Below are 23,832 nucleotides of genomic sequence, written 5' to 3'. Positions count from 1 at the left end.
GATTCGAGCTCGGGTTACTTGATACTGAAACCAACAGCTGAGATCTTTTAATGACTATTTTCTCTTGTTCTTCTCATCCAGCTGGCACCATGATCCCACGTAACATGCGAGCAGGTGGTTATGAGCTTCCAGGGGTGGAGTCAAGAGAAGTGCCTCTCATTGGCTACCGACCGCTGTCACCTGACAGTGGAACCCCAAGCAGCCTCTCAGGGAGGAGGGGAGCCAGCGATGACCTGGAAACTTCACAGGTGGGTGTGCTTTCTTCTGGCCTTTTGGCCGCAGCCTGTTGTTGTAAGTGAGGCTGTCTCTTCTGACCCTGCGGCTTCCTCGGCCCGGACAGTTATTAGCACAGCAGCATCACATGAAACCTCATGAGCAGAGTTTCATGGATCAACAGGACGTGTTGAACCATGAAAATTAGTCAAAAATCTGTGATTTTTGGATCAATATTTAAAGATCCACTCCAGTAAAAATTGTGTTTTTTGTGTTTTTCACATGTTCTTGTGGCATTTTTCTCATGATGACGATCATCTTTTGAGGTGTTTCCAAAGTTTTCCCAGCAGTCTTTTAAATACGATTATGCTGTTTTTAGCACAAATCCAACAAATCTGTCGTTTTGTAAGGACATAGTTTGAGCAGAGTGGCGGGAATTCATTAGAAATTAGCCTCTGAGTTGTGGGCGGGACTGTTAGCGCAGAGCAACCTACCCCCGCCACCCACCCCCACCCCTCCCTGTTGCTGAGAGCTCGTAGCAATTAGCTTGTTGCCCCTCCCAGTGTTTTTTAAGCTCTTTTCCAAATAGCAATTTCATAATTAGTTGAATGAAGAAATACTCCGAAATAAAAATTTTGAGCTTAATTTTCTTTTTAAATGTCCGCCATCATGAAAAAATTGCCCCAAAAACATGTTTTCCAGAGTGGGTTTTTAAAAGACGTTTCTTTAAATCCTACCATAGGGTTTACAGGCGGGGTGGGGGTAAGTGTCTTGATCGAGGACACTGTGATAGCTGAAGCTGGGAGTGAAACCCCCTGGTGGCTATCGGTGCATTAAGCTTTGGCCACACCCCTTTTAGCAGGTGTTCAAGCTGACATGAACTCCAGTCCACCTAAAAAACAAAAGGATCTCCAATTTGTTTTCAGGTGAGCTCTGGCGTGGCTCACTAGAGTTCGTAAGTTGCTCAAGGAAACTCTGCTGCTGCTCTACAAATCACAAATACGTCCGAAAATGTCTCCAGGAGCGGCTGGAGGTTCTGACCTGAGAGTTTGATGTATTTTGGTGTCAAAGGAAACGGACTACTTTTTTCAAAGGGCCTTTTTTTTCACTTTTGGAAATACAGGGTGTGTCCAAATTCCTTCCCTACTCACTAGATAGCGCACTATATAGTACGTTTGCCATTTTGTAGTGCTGTCCAAATCTGCTATTCCAAAATTCAGTGCCCTAGAAACTTCCCACAAGTCTCTGGGAAAAACCAGTGTGCATCGATTCTCACTAGATTGGCAAATTTAGACCACATTGCATTGCGTTTGAACAGTTTATGCGAAAAAAATTGTATTTTTTAATAAACCATCAACGTTTTCAACATCAGAACACAGTGGATTCATAAATAATTGTTGTAAAACACTCATATTGATAAGATATTTACTTTGGGAATTGGGTGACATCATTAGCGCTGTTAAAAAAAAAAAGTAGTGAGCATAGTGTCAGAACTGCTTGTAAAATCCAGGGCACTAGATTGTCCCACACTAAATAGTTTTTTTGTAGTTAGGGATTAGGGAATTTAGAAAGTTTTTGATCATTTTTCATGACTTGTTTACAAGTGAAACATTTTATGTTGAAAGCCAGGTTTTACCCTCCCACCTAAATAATTTCACCGGGAAGAACACACATTTTTACAGAAACTTTAGGCTAGTGTCTGAGCCTAGCAGGGTGGAAACACTTTAATACCAAACCAGGTCTGAACAGGTCTTATCTGGTCTCTTTTCATCTGATATATTTTACAGTCTACTATCCCTGCTTAGGGAGATTTTAAGTTATAATTCAGAAAATGTCTTATTGCAACCATGTATGACTCAGTTTCAGCAACAAAGATATAAAAGTATAGCAGATCCAGAAATTCCATGAATTCTGTGGAGTTTGACTTCATTTTGGAATCACTTACTTTTAAGATATTTTAGTATAAAATGTTTTTTAAAAAAGGGCAATATTTTGTTACCATGTGGTGATTTATCCATGTAAGTGCTCATTATTTGTTTGGTTCTTGGTGATTAAGCTCTGACTTGAAGTTTTGTGAAGCTCGTGTGATCTTTAGAGGTCACAGAGTTCATGACCACCAGCTTTCCCTCCTGTTAATGTTTAGTCCTGTGTTGGTTTTAGGAACTGTTGGTTGCTGTAGTTTTGGTCTTTGGTGTGGCATTGATGTTGCTGCATGCGCTCCTCTGGATTTTACTTTACTCACAGATTGGAGAAACTGGTTGCAGCTAAATAAAGACGCTGCTCGGAGTCTTTCTGGACTTCCTCTCAGCTCGTGCCACGTGAGTTGCTGAACTCCACCGTAAATAATACATACTTCGGTTTGGCCGGTCGATGAAGCCTACACCTGCTCTCAAAAGAACCAGTGTCCAGTAACGCAGGCCGTCGTCTCCAAGGACATTCTGTCAAACGGAATCCAATACTCCCTCTTGCTTACTCCTTAATGAGGGAAACTGGGATGTGTGAGTCAGCATGCATGACGATAAAACCTTGAGAGTAACATCCGCCTGCCGGTTAAAGATGTACTTTCTGCTTCAATTAAGAGACGCTTGAGCTTTGTGAAGTAAAGTTTTCAGCTTCCAGGGGGCAACAAGTATTTGTCACGTTATGGAGCATTTACACAAGACATTCAGTACAGAACTGTGCTGGAGCTCACATTTCCTGTACCGAACCTCACCCGAACACACCTCCATCTGTTTCTAACAAATGTGTCGGTACGCACCAGTTCATCCTTCACCAGTATATGAAAGATTTAAGTTAAAGTCCCATTAGTTGTCACACACCTGGGTGTGGGACAATTTGTTCTCTGCATTTGACTCATGGTGATTCAACCATCCTGCCCAACCCCTTAATGCTGACTATCAAACAAGGATCTATTGGGTCCCGTTTTAAGTCTTTGCTTTGACTTAACTGTGGAATTAAATTCATGAACCTCCGATCTCAAGACAGAAACACTACCGCCAGGCCCCTGACTCAGGTTGTTTTAATAAGTTCACCAGAACCATGCCGTGCCAGAGTCCCCTCACCCCCCTGTGCAAGTCGGCCTTGGCCCGGTTAGTACAAATGTAACCCATACGGTGTTCACACTGGAGTGTTGCTACCCGATACTAGCGTAGGTACCTACAGTTGGAAGAAGCTTGTAGAAATATGTCGAAGTGGTGAAAATATTGCTCCAGGCTTTTCCTTTCACAGCTCTATTCCGATAAATGAAAGACTTGGAAAAATCCAGAGGGAAAAATATTTCTGTTAGGAAACACAACAAATCAGGTAAAGACTCTAAAGGATGCAAACTTACACAGCCATCCATCCATTTTCTACATCGGTTAGTTCCCATTTTGGGGTCAGGAGAATGCTGTGGCGTCACCAGCTACTGCCTTAAGAATTGTTTGGAGGCAATAATAGTAATTGTATCTTCTGCTTTGACTTTAAAACCCAGAAATGTGGAGCTGTTTACAGCTCAACTGGTACTTTCAAACCTTTGACCTAAATGCTTTTTTGAGTTTGACTCAAAAAAGAAGAGATAACAGGAACCGAAGGACGCAGGGATGAAAGCATGAGAAGTGCAGGGAAGGACAGGAAGGAAGAGGTGGGATGTGTGTCTTTAAACAAAGCTCGACCAGATTTATGAACCCCCCCCCCCCCTTTTTGGAAGGACAGCATGTAGTTTTGTTCAAAGTCTGTGGAAAATTTTGAGGAAAAAGTTCATAATGAATGAGTTTTCTTGAGTATGGCCGAATGACGCACAGGTTTCATGTGGACTCTAGCTTTCTGCCGTCCCTGGTGCTGCTCAGTGACGTCTTTGTCGCTGCGCCTTTAACTTGTGATAGAAGGAGAAGGGAAGAAAATAGCTGCCCAACATGACAGCTTCACAACGTCCTGCTTCCTGCGTTTGTTTCCAATTATTACGCGCTTCCCAAATGCAGCTGAGAGGCCAGGGAGCGGCCCCAAATGGGGAGGTCCCATCGAGTAAACAACACAAACACACTGCACACTTGCTTACAACCAAAACAAAGAACCAAAGAAAGGAGGGGTTTGTTGAGGAGCCCTCAAAATGAAGAATTCCAACTACAAAGTCCCTGAAAAGTAAAGTCCAGCTGCTGTGACCCATATTCAGCCTGGTTCTTTAAGGACAGTGGCTCCATTGTTTAGGCTCTTATCTCCACACTGATCTCAGGGCAGCTTTGTCTGGAGCAAGGAAGCCAAGCAAGGTCCAGTTTCCTGAGTCTGTGCAACTGAAAGGCCTCTGAGATCAGTGAGCCGGACAAAAGCCAGCGCAGCTTTACATAACCTTCTCTACAAGTCCTCAACATCGGCCTCCGTCACCAGAGAACAGGCACTCAAGGCTAACCAGTTCCTTCCTATTTTCACTGAGAATCCATGCCTCTCATGGACAAAGATTGACTTTAGTTTTAAGGAAATACGCAACAAGACTTGTCTACATGTATTTTTTCAACAATCCAAGTTGAAGACACTGAATGCAAATGAACCAGAAAGCAGGAAATCCTACTTTATTTAAGCTTTTTTATTACTTCCTATTTCTACAACAAAAACTTCAACAATACATTTGATAAACTTTTGTCTTGGTTTCTGAATAACAATATTTTTCTCTCATCTCTCTTTCTTTGACCTTCTTTGAGGATCTATTTGTCCAGCTTTGTTATTCTTGTATTTATTTATTTTTACAAAGTTGCACTTCTTTCTTCTCAACAATTTTGAACATAAAAAACACATTTTTGCTTTTTTATTTACAGTAGAAATAAATAAAAAATATCACAAAAATAAATTAGTCACTTTTACAGCCAAATTATATTTTTATCTGGGGATATAATATATTCATATAAAGGGGTTTGGGATCACAAGTGGCCCCTGGGTTTGAGGCCTCTGTTGAATAATTGTTTATTATTTATCACTATATTAATGATAAACTACTACCGGAACAACGTTAAAAGAAGTCACATTTCAATTCTATATATAGCATAACTGTAAATACCTTGTAACTCTTGCAACAAAGTGTGATGGGTGATGCTATTTACAAAAAAAAAAAAAAACTTTTCATCAATCCTCTGGATTGTCGAAAGTCGTAGATGAAATGAAGGAGGACAGAGGGTTGCTTTGACTTGTTCACACCAAAACGTAATTGAATGCAGCTATTTCGCCGGCGCCACAGAGTTTTATGAAAAATGATAAATATTGTACGCACAGCGTCTGTCAGTGCTGAGAAAACCACCCTCCTGTTCATTAAGGCATAAAATTAAAGTTCAGCTGCTGAATAAAATCTGAAAAAAGTCATTTTTTTATAAAGAACAGCTAGCATCTTTTTCTACATGACATACATGAGAACTAACACAAAGCTGTAAAAATGTTCATCTACCTCCCTTGACTTTATTTCTCCACCTTAATAACCCCTTAAATAAACTTGTCCTACTTCTGAGGGCTCATTACCCCCATTTAGTGCAGCTGCTGCGTCGAGTCAAACTGCTTTTTTCTGTGCTGAAGGGTCGGCTTTAAGGGGAAGACAGCAGGAAAACTGAGGGAAGACAGCGGGAAAACTGAGGGAAGTCTGGAATAGACTGGGTATTGTTCTGGAAATAGCTTAAGGGTTGTGTGTGTGATCATCATACATGAGCCTTTGATTGTGCAACCACAGTATGAAGTTTTTCTTCAGCGTTCATGGGGCTGAAAACAGAATCGCTGGAAACCAACTCTGGTGTAATCTTATCTCTGTTTATGGTGTATGTGTGTGCGTGTGTGAGTAATGGGTGTGCCTTTGTGATGTCATCTTGTGGGGGGCCGGTCTTAGATCCTGCTTCAGGTGTGGGACACAGAGCCCGAGTGGAAGTGGGGCACACAGCACGGCAGCAACAGATCTGGGTCGACTTTCGTTGGACTTTAGCAGCAAGTCTGGGTCAGATGAAAAGTAGAGGAAAAGATGAAGAATCCGTTGGGGGGTTTGTCCTGAAGGTTTCCAGGAAGCTCATGGATTTCCACCTGTCTGGACTTGCACGGGAAAAGGTAGCTTGTCAGGCTGTTGCAGCCATTTTTTTCCTCCTGAGTGTGTGCGCTCGTCCTTTTCATGGGAAAGAGAATCACAAGAGAGCAGAGATAAACAGACAGGTAGAATAACTGGTTTGGCACTTCTACGAGGGGATTTATTGCAGCAGGATCCTTCTTGAGTGCCTGGAACAACTGCTGGGTCCCGTCGTCCAACAACCCAAGCCAAGGTAACATGGTGTCTGATAGAGGGCTAAAAAAGAGAAATAATGACAGCATTTGACTCTGTATTTTCACTTTGAAGAATGCTTGGAGGTGTGAGTGAAGATCAGGAGAAAATGTCAGTGTGGAGGTTAATGAACAGCCAGAAGGGCTTGGCAGATGTTGGGTTGTTGGTCTCAGGTTTGTCAGAGTCTCCAAGGTGCTGCCTGTGTTTCTGTGCAGATCAAAACAGTTGACTCATGCTGGGACAGAAGCGTCTGAAGCGGTTTGGAGGTTTCATCAGCCTCCCAGTTTTCCCTGCAAACTTTAAAACATTAACAAAAATGTGTGAGTTGATGTGAATTAGCGAAAAGGTTTGACCAAAACATCCACCCCACCCGTAATCCAAAGAATTCTCACAGCACGCCGGTTACCTGAGTCCATCTGGCTCCAAATACGCCTCTTTTGGTTGCTGTGATTGATCTGGTACTGGGTACCGGGTACTGGCCCAAAAACAGGACAGCGGTTCTATGAGCAGCTTGGATTTCATCGAGGCTGTTTGAGTTTTCTAAAAATAAGACAGAAATGTATTTAACAGAGGTGTTCGGTGTGTCATATTTTAGCGCTGGTCATGATGGAAACAGAAGAAGTAAAGAGAAGGTCAACTTTTTAGGTCATGAGGGCCAGCTGGGGTTTAGCACACTGTTGGCCCAAAAAAAAGAATTGAAGAGTCAGGAAACAAATAAAATGTAAAGACCCACTCCGATGAAAATCATGTTTCTGGTGTTTTTAACATGTTCTCATGATATTTTTCAGATGATAAAGAACATGTAAATCATTGTGATGGGGGGGCAAACAAAAAAAATCTAGTTTGAAAAGAGCGTATTTGTGACATAGACAATTCGCTGCTTTGCTCCAGAACGGGGAGGGGAAGGGGGGCCGGGTTGCTCCACCCTAACAGTCCCTCCCACAACCTACAGGAGAATTTCTACTGAACTCCTGCCGCTCTGCAGAAACTATGTCCTAGAAAAGGACATAGGTTTTTGATGTGCGCTAAATAAGGCATAACCGTAATGAAAAGACCACAGGGAACGCTTTTACAACAAATCAAAAGCGTTTATCAAGAATTCTCAACTTAGAACAAAGGTTCATGAAAACTGTGCTTCAGTTCAGGGTAGACTTTATTCAATAAGTAAAAGGGGCAGAAGTAAGATGTTTTCTTCTTTCTCCTCTCTTCTTATAGTGTCACATGTTGATGTCTTTTTACATCAATACATATTTAAAAAACAAATAACTCTTTTCAGTCATAACTGGGGGCTTTATGGAGTTTGCATGTTCTCCTGTGCATGGGTAGGTCTGTTGATGTGGTTCTGCAGGGGATAGATGGGTCTGCTTTGTTAGCAGGGATTGGCTCCAGCAACTCACTGACCCTAGATAGATAATGCATGGATAACAGTTACAGCTGTTAAGTTAACGGGGTCTCTAATCAAATTGTACATTATTATTTTTATAAACAGGGTCTGTATGAGTGCAGTTGTGCTGTTATTGAGCAGGTTTTTAGAGAGACTAAACCATCAGTCAGAGGAGCGGTGGATTTGTACAACCTGTGGTGGTGGTGGTATCATGATCAGGGGCTACAGCTGTTGGTTACATGGGAGTTTGAATGTGATGTGGATCATTTAGATACAACTGTGGTTGGCGCATTCACCAGAATGTCATTATCACCTAGCAAACCAATGCAACTCTGGATTAAGAAAAATTCTATAAGTAAACCAATTTGATTAAGAGAAAACATCAAACTGATCATCTTCAGCAGGTCCTGTTGACTGTATAAGAGAACTGGAGCGAGCGAGTTTGGCGTCTCCCATAGAGAAGGTTTACATCCGGCTCCAATCAACCAACATCAATTCGGTTGCTATTTTTTTGTGATACGGAAACCGCCATGTTGGAGCCAGACAACATCAGTAACCAGTGATTGGTCTGAGTCGTTTTGAGTCAAGGTTTCTATGACAACCACTGTTACCAATCTAGAGTGAGCTTGTTGGAAGGCCACACCCCTACCACTTGTTTCAAAGGTTTCATACATTCGACATAACACCGCCTACTTTTGTTGATCCACATGATTGGTCGGTTTATAACTTGAATAACTTGAACTGCAGAAAGAAATTCATGGAAAAAAACGAGGAAGAGCGTGTTATAAAGTGTATCAGAGCAAGAATGGTTCTTCTGACCAATAAAATGACTGAGTAGCAGCTGTTTATTCCTCTCTAGAAGTCTATGGGATTTTGGCTTCTTGGAGCCAGCAGGGACTTCCTGTTTGGAGCGCCAGGGGGGAGGGGTTACTCAGTCTAGTTCTCCTATACAGTCAATGGGAAGTCCTCAGTGATGAATTAGCCTGGTTGTTATTTGCATGTGGGCTTCATTCTCATCTTTTATTCATGACTTTAGTCCTGATTCTGGCAACGTCACAGCAGACTTTTGGAAGGAAAATTGCACTTTGTTTTTTACGTTCACTTTATTCTGCTTTGCATGTTTGATCTTTTTGTGGTTGCATTCTGCATGCAAATAATTGAGCTTCTTTGAGTCTTAATTTTGTTTTGATCAAAAGCAGCTGAGTGTTAACGATCAGAAACGTCTCAATCAAAGGATATTTGGGCTGTCGTATAGCTCCTTATTATGTTTCAGTGAATTCTGTAAAAACCCGCTTCGATCCATGTCGTGTCTCTTCTTCAGGCAGAGCTGTCACCGATGAAGACCACCTGGTACTGTCCCCTCGATTTGGTAAGAGCCTGCAGGCAGTTGCATGCACTGTGAGCCAATTAGCTGTGAAGAATGAGGTCACGGTGTCGGGGACTCGGCCTGAGGTTAAAACCTAACATTTGTAGCGTGTGGGAGCACAAACCTCGAGGTGTGAGAGCACTGACAGGTGTTCAGAAAAGCAACGTGATCGGAAAAACTCAGCTCTGTGCTTGTGAAGACAAGAAAATGCAAATAACCCCCCCCAAAAATAATCTTTTCCATGCAGAGTAAAAGTCATTACACAGAAATCAGGAGTCGTCTAAAGGTTCTGTCACATGGAGATGACCGCAAAGATTTTATTAAAGCAGAAAATATAACCTCACTTCAGCACAACTCTGAATTTAGTCGGATCTTCTGTGTTTCTCGTCTCTGTGTCCTTTGCGACTGTTTGTTCCACGTCAAAGTTTGCATTAAAACGTTACAAAGACGCATGTTTGTCTTTTTTTGTTTTGTTAATGTTTTCACTAAAAAGCTTAAGTTGGAAAAATACCGATTCATTTTGAAGTTTGTCACTTGAAAAAATGTCACCACCTGTGTTATCTGATGCTTCACAGACCTCCCGGGTTTGGAGAACAGGACGGGATGAAAGAACCAAATAATACATGGAGAAAATTGTTATCCCAAAATGTTTTCCAGAAGCTTTTGTGAAGTCTATCTTGTGTGCAAAGCACAAGGAGCTTACGTTTCCTCTGCTTTAGTCCACAGTTGCAGAGGAAGAGGATGACGGCGTGATCTACACAGTGGTGGTCAAACAGCACGGTGTCCCCCACGGTCCGACAGTAAGTGTTTCTGCCCAAAGCTTCACATAAAAAGGGATTAGAAAGGACCCTTTGAGCAGATCTCCCGTCGTCTTTCAGCCGGCCGTTTTTCGTTCTCAGTGCGTGAAAGCGGGGACGGAGGAGAAGCTGGTGCTCCACCTCCTCCACTCGTTTTCGCTGGGGGACTCCTCCTACATCACCATCTTCCTCTCCACATACCGATCCTTCACCTCCACCGAGCGAGTGCTGGGCATCCTCACTGACAGGTGACTGACCAACTAACTTTCAGACGACAGGATCCGTCGGTGCTGAAGACCTAAAACCATAAATTTGCACAAATTGTTATTTTTAAGATAAATGTCACACAAAACTTTCCAAAGACCACAAGAAACCACTTTAAATGGCAGGGAAATATTCCTTATCAAATAAAATCTAAGTGCTTAACTTAAAAAACATCAGTTTTATTTGACTAATGTGAGTTGAAAAAAGGATCCTCTTTTAACAGTTTATTGAATTCAGACAGTTCTTATCAGATACTTTAAGGACTTTTTCCGTTTAGAGTTAAAAGAAGAATTTAGACACTCCAGGGTCACAAACACTGAGACCATAATTTATCACTGTAAGATAAAAACATATTAATAAATGTGAAATAAGACTTGAAAGCATAGCTGGAATCATGAAAACATGTTCTGCTGGACTGATGGTTGGAATTGCAAAAATGTTGTTTTGCTTTTGTAATCAACAAAGAATAGAAATGAAATAAACACTAAAAAAGATAGTATTACGTTTGGAGTAAAATAGTACAATTTAAATGTAAAAAGGTTCATAAAGTTCCTCTGAAGATTCTCCATCATGGAGGTCATCTAGGTCACATTAACACTGCATCACAAATTCCACGTCTTCAGTTTGAAGTACTTTGATTAAGTAAACAACTTCTTAAGAAACCTTTTAAAGTCGCACTCTGGTCATCTTTTTATCTATAACCAGAGTGCTTCCGGTACTCTTTAACTAAGTAAGTATGTAAGTAACCTTTTTATTTTGGACAAGTGAAAACAAGTGTAGAATAACAAAATAAGACAAAAACACGACAAAAATGATATAAGACAAAATTATATGAACAACACAAGTCCAAAAGGGAGTGAGAAGAAGAAAAATCTTATAAACTCTCACCCCCTTTACTTTAAGTCCTTACATTCCTAACTAAACCCAGTACACCTACCATCAAAGTCCAGCGCCTTACCCAAGTGTATATTCGGTTACAGCTGCAAATGTAATTCTTATTTCCAGAAAAATACAAAACGTATTTTCTAAGTATGCAGATTTACAAAGGCTGATGTTCTGTATTGTTTTGTACCGTATTTTCCGGACTATAAGTCGCCCTTTTTTTCATAGTTTGGCAAGGGGTGCGACTTATACTCCGCAGCGACTTATATTAGAAATAAATTGAAATAAATACATCGTTAACCCTCCTGTTATGTTCATTTGTGAGTAACAGAGATGATGTTCCTGGGTCAATTTGATGTATGAGGTATGTTAAGTGTTAAGAGTGTGTTAAGTGACTCAGAGAATCAGCAAACCTTTTTTTACAGTAAGATCTTGAAGGCTAATGATTGGATGATAATCCAATGATTTCATAGATTCAGAAATGCAATAAAAATGACAACTGTTTCTACAAATACAGGATGAAAACAGAGTATTAGTTGGCCAATGATGCTTCATGAAAGGAATAAATAAATATGAGAAAGAATTACTGTGAAATTATGAGATAAACAGTCTGCTATGATTGTGTCATATGAGGTTGTGGAACTTATTAGTTCTTGGTCTCAGATTTTGTCAAATAAATTTCCCGTCAAAATGCGACTTATAGTCCAGTGCGACTTATCTGTGTTTTTTTCTACTTTATAATGCATTTTTGGGCCGGTGCGACTTATAGTCCGGAAAATACGGTATTTGTACATTTTTGTCAATGATCATATTTCTGTATTTATACTTAAATTCTTTTATGTTTCGAAATTGTTTCAAGTATTTACTGGCTCTGTTCCACAACTTCACAAACTGAAACACAAAATCTTTTTTTTATTTGTACGTGCTTTATGTATGAGAAATTAATTTTTTTCCCTAAAATTGTATTTTTCCTCTCTTTTAATAAATAACCTTTCGATATCTGTCGGTCATTTAATCATGATGATGCTGTTTTTAGCCAAAATCAAAAAACCTGTCATTTCTTGGTCAAGGTTTCTGCAGAGCAGCAGGAGTTCAATAGAAATTCACCTCTGAGTTGTGGGCGCAACTGTTTGTGCTGATATAGCTGAGAGCTCTCTGTTTACATGCTCTACTTTTTTATAAATGAGCTTTACTTAAAAGTTCATTTAAATATTTTTCTGTTGCTTCCAGATTAGAGAATCCACCCGGCGACAGCGAGCGAAGCCACATCAGACAGGCTTTCAACAAGTGAGTTTCTGCAAAACGTTTTTTCTTTTGACTTCACTCTATTTTTAAATATGTGTAGCTCTGAAGGTCGCTCTACTTCTTGTTTTTTTAACTTTAAATAAAGCCCAATTTTACACATTTAAATGTGAATCCTAACTTCCTGCTTGCATTGGATGCAGTCAGGCTGCAGCAGCTTTAGTTCATGCAGCAAGTTGCTTCATTTTCTTCTAATACTTTATCATATTTATTTTCTTATTTTTTAAGTGTTTTAATCACAGAATTTCCTTTTTTTTTATATTGATATGATTTATTTATATACAATTCTCTCTACTTTTTATTAAAAGTTCTTTTCTGTGCTTATTTTCTAATCTTTCCCTGCTGTCAAAGTGTTGTAAGATGCAAAGTATTATTAAAACGTTTGAGACATTTATTTTGAAAAGCCCCACAAACTTTGGATGATGCATCCCTATAGTTTCCTCTCTTACTTGATGGCTTGGAAGGGTTCGGTTTATGGAAGTCAGTCAGTCTGCATGCTCTGTGTTCCTCTGCAGAGCGGTGTGCACCGTCTTCAGGACGTGGCTGTCCGAGTATCCTGAAGACTTCCACAGTCTGGGAAATCCCACCTGTCTGCTCCGCTTGGCTCCACTCCTCCCTCAGGACTCATCATCTGCAGCTGACCTCCGTGCCCAGCTCCTGAGGATCGCAGAGGAGCTCAGCGAGAAAGCCCTGCTCCTCGACTCCCGCAGAGGTTTGGAATATTAGTTGAATATTATATTAGTTGTTGAATTCTGAACAAATGAGCTGCTAATGCATAAAAAAACAGATACTTACACTCAGTGCATAATATCAAAGAAAAGAAAATGGCAAATTTTTGGGGGGTTTAATGTTTATCTTCACATTTCTGGAGTCAAAATGTTTAACTAGCATGACCGGATCAAAGCTGGAGATGTTTGACTAAAAATGTTGGAGGTGCAGCTTGGAGCCAGCGAGGTTTGCTGCTGCAGCGTCGATGGCGTGATGTTTGGACACGCCCTAATCCTGCTAACAACAAGCTGCAGATCCTCTGGAATTATTCAGCCCAACGACATTTGTCTGTTCACGGCTGCAGCTTACCTTCCTGTTTTTGCTGATCTTCTGCAGCAAAATTCTAATATTCAACAGTGACCTTATTACCATTTTGCAAGGAAAAAGGAGCTCTAGATTGATATACAATGTACTGACTTTTTAAAATAGTGTTGGTTGGTATTCTTAATTAAACTTTCAGTAAGGTCAAAATAGATGGTAGGCTAGGTGATGAAAACACACTTTTCTTGTTTCTCATAAAACATTAAAACATATAATATCATTTTTTTTAAAGCGATAAAGCATGCATTTCAATGTATTTATAAAGCTATTAAAATGTTAAATTTAATTCAAATTGGAAAAAGAGAAGGACTCAAATGGTGGCTTTTCAATGGAACAGGAATAAAAAGACTCATTCTTAGTGGAAATGACAAATCCACTTTTAAAATGATGCAAATCTCCGGCTAACTTGTCTCTTGAATTGCTCTGAAACAACAGATTCATGTCCTCACTGAGCAGCAGCTTTGTTTGCAGATCGGTCCAGTTTCGACAGCCCCCCTCCCAACCCGTCCTTGTTTGAACCCACCAGCATCCTGGGGTTTCCTTCGTCGCTCATCGCCGAGCAGCTCACCAAGATAGAAACGGTCAGTTCAGGTTAACAGTATGGTTTCTTCTTGCTGCAACTATTAAAGGTTTCTTAAAAAGTTAGATGTTAACAGTCAAACATTCTGAAGGCTTTTCAGCCTCAGATGATGCAGTAAACTTTAGGAAATGTTCTATTTTTAATTTCTCTACACCTAGTCCATATTTCTCTTTGACGGCTCGGGACCTTAGATCTTTTTGGAAAGGACGTCTAATCTGCGCTGACAGGAAGTGTCCATGTTTTTCAGGAGCTGTTTGTCCGTCTGGTCCCGTACCACTGTCTCGGCTCTCTGTGGTCTCAGCGGGACAAGAAGGGCAGAGAGGGCGTTTGTTGGTCCGTCCGGGCCACCGTGCGTCAATTCAACAAGCTGGCTAACGCCGTTTTAGCCTCCTGTCTTTGGCCCACAACGCTGCGCAGCCAGCAGAGGGCGCGGCTGCTGGAGAAGTGGATCGGCGTGGCAGAGGTCAGTGGAATGGCACCCTCCATGATTTCATACTTGCATAAAGTGATCATTAACATTTTAATGATACACAAATATTTTTAAAGTGTCTTTTAATTATGATTATGCCGTTTTTTCAGCCAAAATCTGAAACCTTTGTCGTTTTCTCGGACACAGTTTCTGCAGACGGACAGGAGTTGATTGGAAACTCACCTCTGAGTTGGGGGTTGGACTGTTGGCCCATAGCAACCCCGCCCCCCTTTACCCTTCCTGCTGCTGAAAGCTCTCTGTTTTCATGCTCTCCTGCTAGCTTACAGCTCCTCACAACCCCAAACTAACATTATTGGTGCGACAAAAATGGCGAGCAATATTAGAGCCATCCAGCCAAAACAGTAACAAAGGTTTCTATTTGGAGTCACATTTCAAATTCACCGCAGACTCTCAACAAAGTGTAGAGTAAAAATTTGCATAAGGATTCTCACTTTCGTCGCCAATCAGTCACAATTCATTTGCAGAGGTTGTAAGCCCCTCCCTCCGAAGAGTTGTGTCACATTTCTTCCTCTTTTGCAAACTTGTGACGGATCAGAATATGAGTGACAGCTCTGTGAAAGGTTTGGTGTTCACATATTTGACTAAATTCAAAATTCCAGTGACCTAAAAGTGAAGTTTTGAGACCTGAACCAAATGGAGAAGCTGGAATCACGTTTGGGATGTTTTTAGACTCTCAGGAACAATATTTAAAACTTGAGACCAGCCAAGTCATGTGCAAGTTTTAAGATCAGAGTTCACGATTCAACAGTCGGAAAGAGACTTGGACAAACATGGATCAATGGAAGAGTTCAAGAAGTAACACTGGCGAGCAGCGAGAAGACAGAGAAACATCTGGACTGATGTTCTGCTAAGGAATTTAATGGAAGGAGTGAATCCCCAGACATCTACGGTCACACTAACAAAACAAAAGAACTTCAGGACAACAGTCAGGCACGGCAATGGCAGTGTGATGGCGAGGGATGGCTTGAAATGATGGAAAACATTTCTAAAGGGGAAAGTCTCCCTGAGTTCATTTGCTCAAGAGCACAACGGTACAAACGCAAAAGAAAGTTCACTTCTGATTCAAACTACCTAAAGATTTTGGGAGAATCGGGCTCAAAATTGGATGGTTCCAATGTTGCTCGCCATTTTTGTTGCACCCCTGATGTTATGTTGGGGGTGTGAGGTGCTGTGAGCTAGTGGTAGAGCATCTAAACAGATGGGTAATAGAAAGGGGGGGGCAGGGCTAACTTCACGCCAACAGTATCGTCCACAACTCAGAGATTAATTTCTAATGAGCTCTTGCTGCTCTGCAGAAACTATGTCCTGGAAAGCGACAATTTAATTTCCTTATATTTTGGCAAAAAACTTCATAACCATAATGAAAAGACCATTGGGAACGCTTTGAAAACAGATCAAAAGATGATCGAAGTGGGACTTTATGACCATAAATAGACTTTTACGCTGAAAAATCCCTTGTGTGTTTGAAATACTTTTTCTATGGAATGAAACTCTATTAATTCATTATTTATGATGGGCTGGGGAAAGAAGGTGTACTTATTTAGGTTCTCCTTCTTTAAATGTGTAAAACTTTTCATTTTGTTTTTTTATTTTCCTTTTTTCTTTTCATGGGAAATTTTGTGGGAATTGAACTCCCTTTCTGGCACACAAAAGATGTTTTCATTCCATGTTTCCCGATCTGTAGTCACACTAAGGGAACTCTAACTCTAAGGGGCATTTATGATATACGAGCTGTGTGCAAACAAAGTGTTTGGCTCAGCTTTCGGCGTTATGTCAGAGCGATGACAGTGCAAACACACACACAGACTCTGGGTTTCTGTCTGCAGGGTATCTCTGGTCAAACTGTGGTTTGTTGGCTCACTGCTGGTTTCTCATTGGTTTCCTCGCCATTCCATCCTCATCCAACAGAGGAAGGAGCGTCTGTGTTTGTTCATGCAAACGCCTGTTCATGCGTGTGTTTGTGCTTCCAACAGGAGTGCAGAGCCAGGAAGAACTTCTCCTCGCTGTACGCCGTCGTTTCGGCGCTGAAGAGTAACCCCATCCACCGGCTGAGGAGAACGTGGCACGACACCGACAGGTGTGGGACGTAGTTCTGTCAAGTCAGAGAGGCAGAAGCAGACTAATCTAACAAATGAAAAAGCGAGAAACTGATGATCAATAGCTCTGCAGCGAGATGTTAGGACAGGGCGGTCCACTTGGAAATTGAGCTTTTTCTCTCATTCTTCAGGCCTCAGTTTGCATGTTAGCCAAATTCCCTTTAAATGTTTAAAGCTGAAACACTTCCAACAGCTGTTTCAGAATGGGGAGGACTTTGTTTTTCTTCCCAACTTCAGAGTCATGGGTTGATTTGGTTCAAAATTAATGAAAACAATTCCATAAAACAATAATCTAAGGTTCTTTTAATTCCATTTTAAGATCTGCCAAGTCTTTTATTCTGAAAATACAGCAAGATAACTTTTAAAATAAAAGATTAAAATCATAAATGGATCAAATAGAAGAAGGTAAAATTAATAATATTTTACATTTACTGATGAACTTTAAGAAACATTGTGTTATTCAGTCTTATTATTGTGTTACTTCTTACAGTAACTTAAGCTACAGATAAATGTCCTTTTAATATCTCAGTTAAATTTCAAATAAGTTAAACTGGGTTATTTAAAAGTATATTTTTCTAGTGATTAATGGTTATAATATATTAGTTTGCACATGCAGTGACATTGCATCATTTCGGCTGGAAAAAGTAGAAATACTTTCGTAAAAATTAAACAAATAAAAGAAATGCAAATAAAAATGTACTTTTTAATGTTTTTATTTTAAATTAAATAAGGTCAAACTGTTAAAAATGAATTGAAAAGGGGTTTTATTAATGTATTAGAGGAAAATTTCAAATGTGTCAAAAATCCGATTTTAAAATGGACTAAAAATAATTCAAAGTTAAAAGTATTTAATGACAGAAGGAGTTATAACAAAAGTTTTCCGTCCTTTTTTTCCATGTGAAAGTGTGATAGATTGATCCTTGCTATTGTACTTTTCATTTCTCCTGGTGCAGATCGCCTTTACGTCATCTGTACATCTAAACGAAGCGGGAATCTAATTGAACCCTTGACCTTTTCCTTCACAGAGAGGCCTTGAGGAGATACGAGGAGCTGGCAGAGATTTTCTCCGACAAGGACAACTACTCACAGACGCGGGAGCTGCTGAAGGAGGTGAGCTGTGCTGCAGATAAGGAAGGAGCGGAATGAATAGGGCTTTGTGTTTTCCGGGTGAGGTGAGCGGACGTGGGGCGACGTCACGAGGTCACGGGGCGTTCAGAGGTGAGCTGGTTCACTCGGAAAGCGGAGCTCACGTGCTTGAGGTTTGATGCCAGGCGTCCATGATGGTGTTTGTGCATCTCCTGTTATGGGACGGCGGGTGAAGTCATTCAGAGCCTCTGCTGGGAGGGGAAAGCTGCCAGTTTGAGCACCCTGACCGTGTTTGGGAGTCGGGTTTCAAAAGCTCTTTTGTTTTCTGACGTCTCTGCAGCTGTTGGCAGCTCGTGTGCCCCCTGCAGGGCTTCAACAGGCCTCAGAGATGCTTTCTCCTGATAAGCTGCAGATTCGTGTTTTGGGTTTTAACTCGCATAACTTGTGGTCAAGTCCACGTGGGAAACCGGCAGACAACCGTCTCCCACTATGTTTGCCAGTAAACGTTGCAAAGCCGCTGCAGGGAAAGCCAAGGACTCAACTAAGTCAACAGAAGTCTTCCTGCGGACGTTCTGTTTTCCTCATTTGTCAGTCCTGACTGAAGCTTTAGACCCCAAATCTCCTCCAAAGCCTTTCCCTGCAGGAACATCTGATCAGGTTCTGACAGCATGATCATCTCACCTGCAGTCGGAGTCATTTAAGACCTCAGCTGCTTGATCAGGAATCCGGTCGGTGCGTTAAAGGGCTTTAAAGAGCAGAAAACAGCTGATGCTCCGATTCTGTCAGCACTTTCACTTCCGCCAGACGTCCGTTTGAAGAAACGCTATATTTAGTCTGCTCTGACTTTGGGAAGCTGCTACGGTTAGTTTGATTAGCTGTGGTGGTGAAGTTTCACCCCCCCCAGAAGAGTCCATGCAAACGTTTACTGTCTTTTCTTCTGAAAAAGTCCACAGCTTTTGGGTGGAGCTTTGATTTCTCTGCTACATCTTTCATGTCTGAGCTTTTTTTTTTTAAAGTGGCAGACAGTTATGAACCGGATCCTTTGGGATGTAAAAAAAGAACAAAACTTGACTAAAAAAAACTTTGTGTGATCAAATCTGTAGAATATGGGGGGTGTCTGAGGTCAGTTAAGAGGAAAAAGAGACAAAAATGATCGACGGTGTGATGCATTTACTGACCTCTGCACATTTACATACAGTACACACAAACACACACGTCCACACACACCTAAACACACTCACATACGCACAAATGTACTTATCCACACACTTCTAAAGACACTTACATCCACACATATACACACTAACATACACACCCACATACACACTTATGTACGCACAAACACACACGTCCATGCACACCTAAACACTAGCACATACACACAAGCACACACTCAAGAAACAAAACATACACATTTACACACTCACCCATCCATCTATCCATCTTCTTCCGCTCATCCGGACCGGGTCTCAGTCTCAGTAAAGCTGCCCAGACTTCCCTCTCCCCAGCCACTTCCTCCAGCTCCTTTTTTTTTTTTTGGGGGGGGGGGGGGGGGGGGGGGGCAAAACGTTCCCAGTCCCAGGCCAGCCAAGAGACGTAGTTTAAATCTGCAGTTCTGCTCTCGCAGTGAATGTGTGACTATGAATATCACTGACCAGGTGGGGCGGGTTGAAATGTTGCAGCAAATGTGTTTTTCCTTCTTCTGTCTTTTTTTATCTGCATTAACAGAGCTTCTTGCTCTTAAATCAGAACCAAAAAGCACTGATGGAGATCTTGAGATCAGATCAAACATGTTCCACTTTTATTGTGTGTCTTTCAGGAGGGAACATCGAAGTTCGCCAATCTTGACAACAGGCTTAACAACAGACACGTTACCCGGGTAAGAGCTGCTGAGGTTCTGCTTCAGCCTGACCTTCTACAACAGACATCAACTTAATACGACCTCCTGGTTATTGTTTATCATAGACCCAAACGTCGTCTCATGTTCAGAAACATGAAAGAGTGAAATGACGTCTTGAAGTTTCCTGCTGGTGTCTGGCATGAATATGAAGTGTTTTAGCCTGGGGGTGGAGTTTCACCCCCACAGGCATTCATGACAGCTTGGAAAGATTCAGAAATGATGTAAGAGCCTGAAAAGGCACCAGCCGCTTTGTTGTAAAAGTTTAAGGGCAGACTTTGAGTTCAAGGTGTGCAGAACAAGATCTATGATTAGCTTTTCTTTCAGGTTTTCCTGTTTTTGATGTGTAAAGACAAGCAGACAGGATTCATTGGAAGCGTGTCTTTACTGAATTGAGTAGAGGGTGTGACAGAAACTCTAATTGCTGACTAAAAGGCTGAGAGGCAGCAGGCGAATCGGTGATGAAGCGGCTGCGTTCTGGAGTCGTGTTTGTGAACAGAGGCTGCTGTGGATGCACGTGCACACGCGTGTTCAGTGTCACGGAGGAGCCGGTTCCTCCACATGTGAGGATGCCGGCATCATTGACGGTACTGCAGAACAGAGAGTGCATTTGAGAAGTTTAAAATGTTCCAGCGGACAGATTTCCTGCTCAAAAATAGAAACTTTTTTTTAAATTCGATTCAATTTTTTCTTTTTTTTTCATTTCCACAAAACAACAAAAAGAACAGATCTAGCACAAGTTCTAATAGAAGAAAAATGACAGGGAACAGAAAGAAGAAAACTTGTTTATCTCCCTCTTGTGCAATTTTTGGATTAACAAATTTTAGAGTAAAAAAAAAAGGAAAAATCTAGATATTTACATATATTTGCATCAAATATAAATATTAATAATAAAAAAGGAACTTTAACAAAACACATTTATAAATACTGTATTTCTGCATTATAACATTGGTTTGTTTGTGGTTTACATCACATCAGTATTTTGCTTAGAAAAAGTCAGACACTGGCAATTTTGTGTCTTATTTGAACTTTTTTAAAGTCGTACCAGGAATTCGGCAACAAGGTTCATTTATTTTATTTTTGTGTCAATTCTTTTTTAGAAACTTTTCGAGAAGTCTCAGAGAGCTGATCACGTTTGGGACCAAATAAAAAAAGGTTCTGCGTTTGTGGAGCTTCTCGGTTTGCTCACATGACCTGCAGAGCATCAGTTATTTGTTACTAAACTGGTCACAGAGTAGCGGCTGTTTTCTTTGCTCTTTCAAGCCAGAAAAGTTCTGACAGGGAAGCAGCAGATCAAAGTGTTACAAAAGCTGAGTTTTTGACCATATTCCAATTAAGGAGTAAAACATCAGGGTTTCATTGACATGTGGATAAATGGAAAGGAACGGTCTCTAAAGGTCATCTGATAAAAATGTTTTTTGAAAAAAAAAATCAAAACCTCTGTACATCAAAAATAACGAATCTGAACAACAAATGGGAATATATGTATTCATATTTTAAAAGTTTTCTTCTTCTGGGACAAAGGTGGGGAATTAAAAGAGCGGTTGGAAGGTCAGGAGAGTGCAGACAGTGGAATAACAAGTGATCGGCGGTTTAATGGGTGAAATCGATGCAGCAGTAAAGTGGAGCACAGTGCCATTTTCCTGAAAAACCGCTGCAGGCTGGAGTTCTGTCTTTGTGGGGCGGTTGGGGGGGGGCTTGGTAAATAAACAGATGCAACACTTTTTTTCCTCCTGGTGTCTCAGTCCAACGCTCAGGGCACCGTGCCATACCTGGGAATCTTCCTGACCGACCTCACCATGCTGGACACGGCCGTCAAAGACCGCCTGGATGTGAGTGCGCTTCTGTCTGCAGGGTTGGGTTTTAACCTTTTCAGATGAGCTAACATCCTGTTCCTCCTTTGGCAGAATGGCTACATCAACTTTGACAAAAGGAGAAGGGTGAGGGTTGCATGCACACAATGCTTTCTGTGCAAAAAAAAAAAAAAAAGCAGATCGGAGGAAGAGTATGCAGGGACTGATGAAGGTCCAGGAGCTTTGTCGTGCTGAGTAAAGTTCTCTGTTCACAGGAGTTTGAGGTTTTAGCTCAGATCCGCCTCCTACAGTCTTCCTGCAAAAACTGTGTCTTCGTCAGTGATGAGGCCTTCATGCAGTGGTACCACAGCGTGCCCACGCTCACTGAGGAGCAGAGGTACCCCACCCAGCCCCCCATCTGAACCCAATCCTCAGCGCTCTGAATGTAACCTCTGAATGCTCTGTGTCACTGCAGCTACAGGCTTTCCAATGAAATCGAACCTGTGGAGCAGAGCCCCCGCTGCCTGGCCCCCGCTGTCATCATCACACAGTGTCCAGAGTAAGTTGAGCCCCTCCCACACTCAGCACATGCGACCCGACACCGGGTGTCTGTGACACCACAGTTTCTAGAAAGACACCACAGTGACGACCAGGCAGAGCTCAAGCTAATGAGTCACAAAACCGCGTCCTGAACCACATGAGTTTCTGCGTCTTCTTTAAATTAATATTTTTGCATTTTATTGGGATCGACAAACAAACCATCAGGAAATATGAAGGGCCTTCTGCACATAGGAAACCTTCACGTGCGCTGGAGTTTCACGTGCACTTTGTGTCCACTTCTCCTTTTACTGATTCACTCTTCAACATGGCACGTTCCTTTTTTCTTCTGGTATGCTTGTGGTGCAGAGAAAGTGATCTGCTGCCCTCTGCTGGCGGCTCACAGACTCATCAGCAGGCAGGAGTCTCGGCTTCGCCAAACGACTTTAATGAGTGTTGGTGTGTTTTCAGTTTGAGCACGTCCCGGGGCAGCCTGTCTGGCGATGGCGAGGGTTTCTTTGACTTTCACTCCCCGGTCAATAACCTCCTCTCCAAACTCACAAAGGTAACTCGCTAAAGCCCGGTTGGCTCTGTTTCGCACGACTACAACTGCAGGGTTCCTGTGGTTTCTGTTGCAGCACATGAGGTCTCCCTCTGTATCCTGTCTGGATGTCGACACATCGCCTCCAACTAATGACTCCACCCCCGCCTCCCTCACTCCATCCACCCCCACAAAGTCTCACCGGAGATCCGCCTCCTGCGGCACCACTCCCATCGCCAGCGTCCAGGGGTCAGGGCCCGAGATACGGATCATCAAGATTCGGATGGAGCTGCATGATGGAAACTTGTACCGAAGCATTCTGGTAAAAAAACGAAACGGTCTGCAGCGCCGTCATTCCGGATGATGCGTCACACGCTGCACTTGCAGCTGCTCCTCCTGTCTGCGAGGGCGCTAATGACGGTCATCAGGATCAGGCTGGCATCACACCGCCAAGCCAGTGTGTGATTACAGCACATCTAGCTGCCTCATTGTCATTATCCTCCTCCTCTTCCTCCCTCAGGTTACCAGCAATGACAAGACCCCCACTGTGGTCAGCTCTGCCTTAGAGAAGCACAATCAGGACCCCAAACAGGCATCAAGATTCGAGCTGATCCAGCTCCTGCCTGAAGGAAAAGGTACAAAAACATCACCAAACTCCCAAGATAAACTGCTTGTCTCATTTAAATTAAGAGAAAAGGTTTTAACATAAACATAACAAAAAAAACGCATGTTTGGCAGTTTAGGTTAAAGTCGTTATTAATGTGTCACATAGTCGAATTTACAATGTAATTTGTTGATTTCTTGTTGATTCGTTTCCTTTTAACAAAACCTAAGTATTTTAGCTAAAGATTAAACTTAAAAACATCAGCTAATGTCTATTTTTGGAGCTTTCAACAACTAAAAATGTTGTAAAGAAGAACTAAAAACTGTGAAAGGACACTGTCAGGAACCACAAAAGTAAATCACATTCTCAGGCTATAAACTGAACTAAATCTGGTAAATAAAACCACGTTTGGGAAGCAACAGTTCTGGAATATTTAAAGAAAGAAACAAAAATGACCATTTAGGTTATGTTGGACCAATCAGGTAAAGATTGTGAATAATGTTCAGGAACATGAAGATGCACAGAGGGATCAGGAAATGGAGAACAGGAACATTATTCCACAGAGGTGTGGAATGATGGACTAACTCTCCACAGGCGTGGCTCATCCAAAGAACACAAGGAGCAATAGAGGAAAAAAACAAGTTGAGCTGGTAAA

The 23,832-nt window shown here is 41.7% G+C and overlaps 1 protein-coding gene across 18 annotated transcripts in view; it reads left to right on the top strand.

The window, feature by feature from the left end:
- Window positions 1-23,832, top strand: part of rgl2 (ral guanine nucleotide dissociation stimulator-like 2) — a 29,986-nt gene that overhangs the window by 4,767 nt on the left and 1,387 nt on the right. Inside the window, exons 2-19 of one of the 18 annotated variants that reach the window (XM_078932600.1) lie at window positions 82-248; window positions 9,175-9,222; window positions 9,939-10,019; window positions 10,119-10,264; window positions 12,393-12,449; window positions 12,980-13,176; window positions 14,025-14,134; window positions 14,381-14,596; window positions 16,597-16,700; window positions 17,745-17,829; window positions 19,625-19,684; window positions 21,448-21,534; window positions 21,610-21,642; window positions 21,771-21,892; window positions 21,971-22,054; window positions 22,504-22,597; window positions 22,671-22,895; window positions 23,094-23,208. In XM_078932600.1, the coding sequence (XP_078788726.1) occupies window positions 90-248; window positions 9,175-9,222; window positions 9,939-10,019; window positions 10,119-10,264; window positions 12,393-12,449; window positions 12,980-13,176; window positions 14,025-14,134; window positions 14,381-14,596; window positions 16,597-16,700; window positions 17,745-17,829; window positions 19,625-19,684; window positions 21,448-21,534; window positions 21,610-21,642; window positions 21,771-21,892; window positions 21,971-22,054; window positions 22,504-22,597; window positions 22,671-22,895; window positions 23,094-23,208 (2,023 nt within the window). In that variant the 5' untranslated portion in view covers window positions 82-89. Of the gene's footprint in view, window positions 1-81; window positions 249-2,391; window positions 2,532-5,827; window positions 6,471-9,174; window positions 9,223-9,938; window positions 10,020-10,097; window positions 10,265-12,392; window positions 12,450-12,979; window positions 13,177-14,012; window positions 14,135-14,380; window positions 14,597-16,596; window positions 16,701-17,744; window positions 17,830-19,624; window positions 19,685-21,447; window positions 21,535-21,609; window positions 21,643-21,770; window positions 21,893-21,970; window positions 22,055-22,503; window positions 22,598-22,670; window positions 22,896-23,093; window positions 23,209-23,832 lie in introns of those variants that run through there. The other 17 variants (XM_078932598.1, XM_078932597.1, XM_020710432.2 and 14 more) reach the window with 17 other exon arrangements.

The sequence above is a fragment of the Oryzias latipes genome, chromosome 16 (genome assembly GCF_053564925.1).
Source record: "Oryzias latipes strain Hd-rR chromosome 16, Olatipes_Hd-rR_3.1".
Taxonomy (NCBI): domain Eukaryota; kingdom Metazoa; phylum Chordata; class Actinopteri; order Beloniformes; family Adrianichthyidae; genus Oryzias; species Oryzias latipes.
Note: the sequence above shows the minus strand (reverse complement) of the source record. Positions and strands in the feature narration are given on the sequence as shown.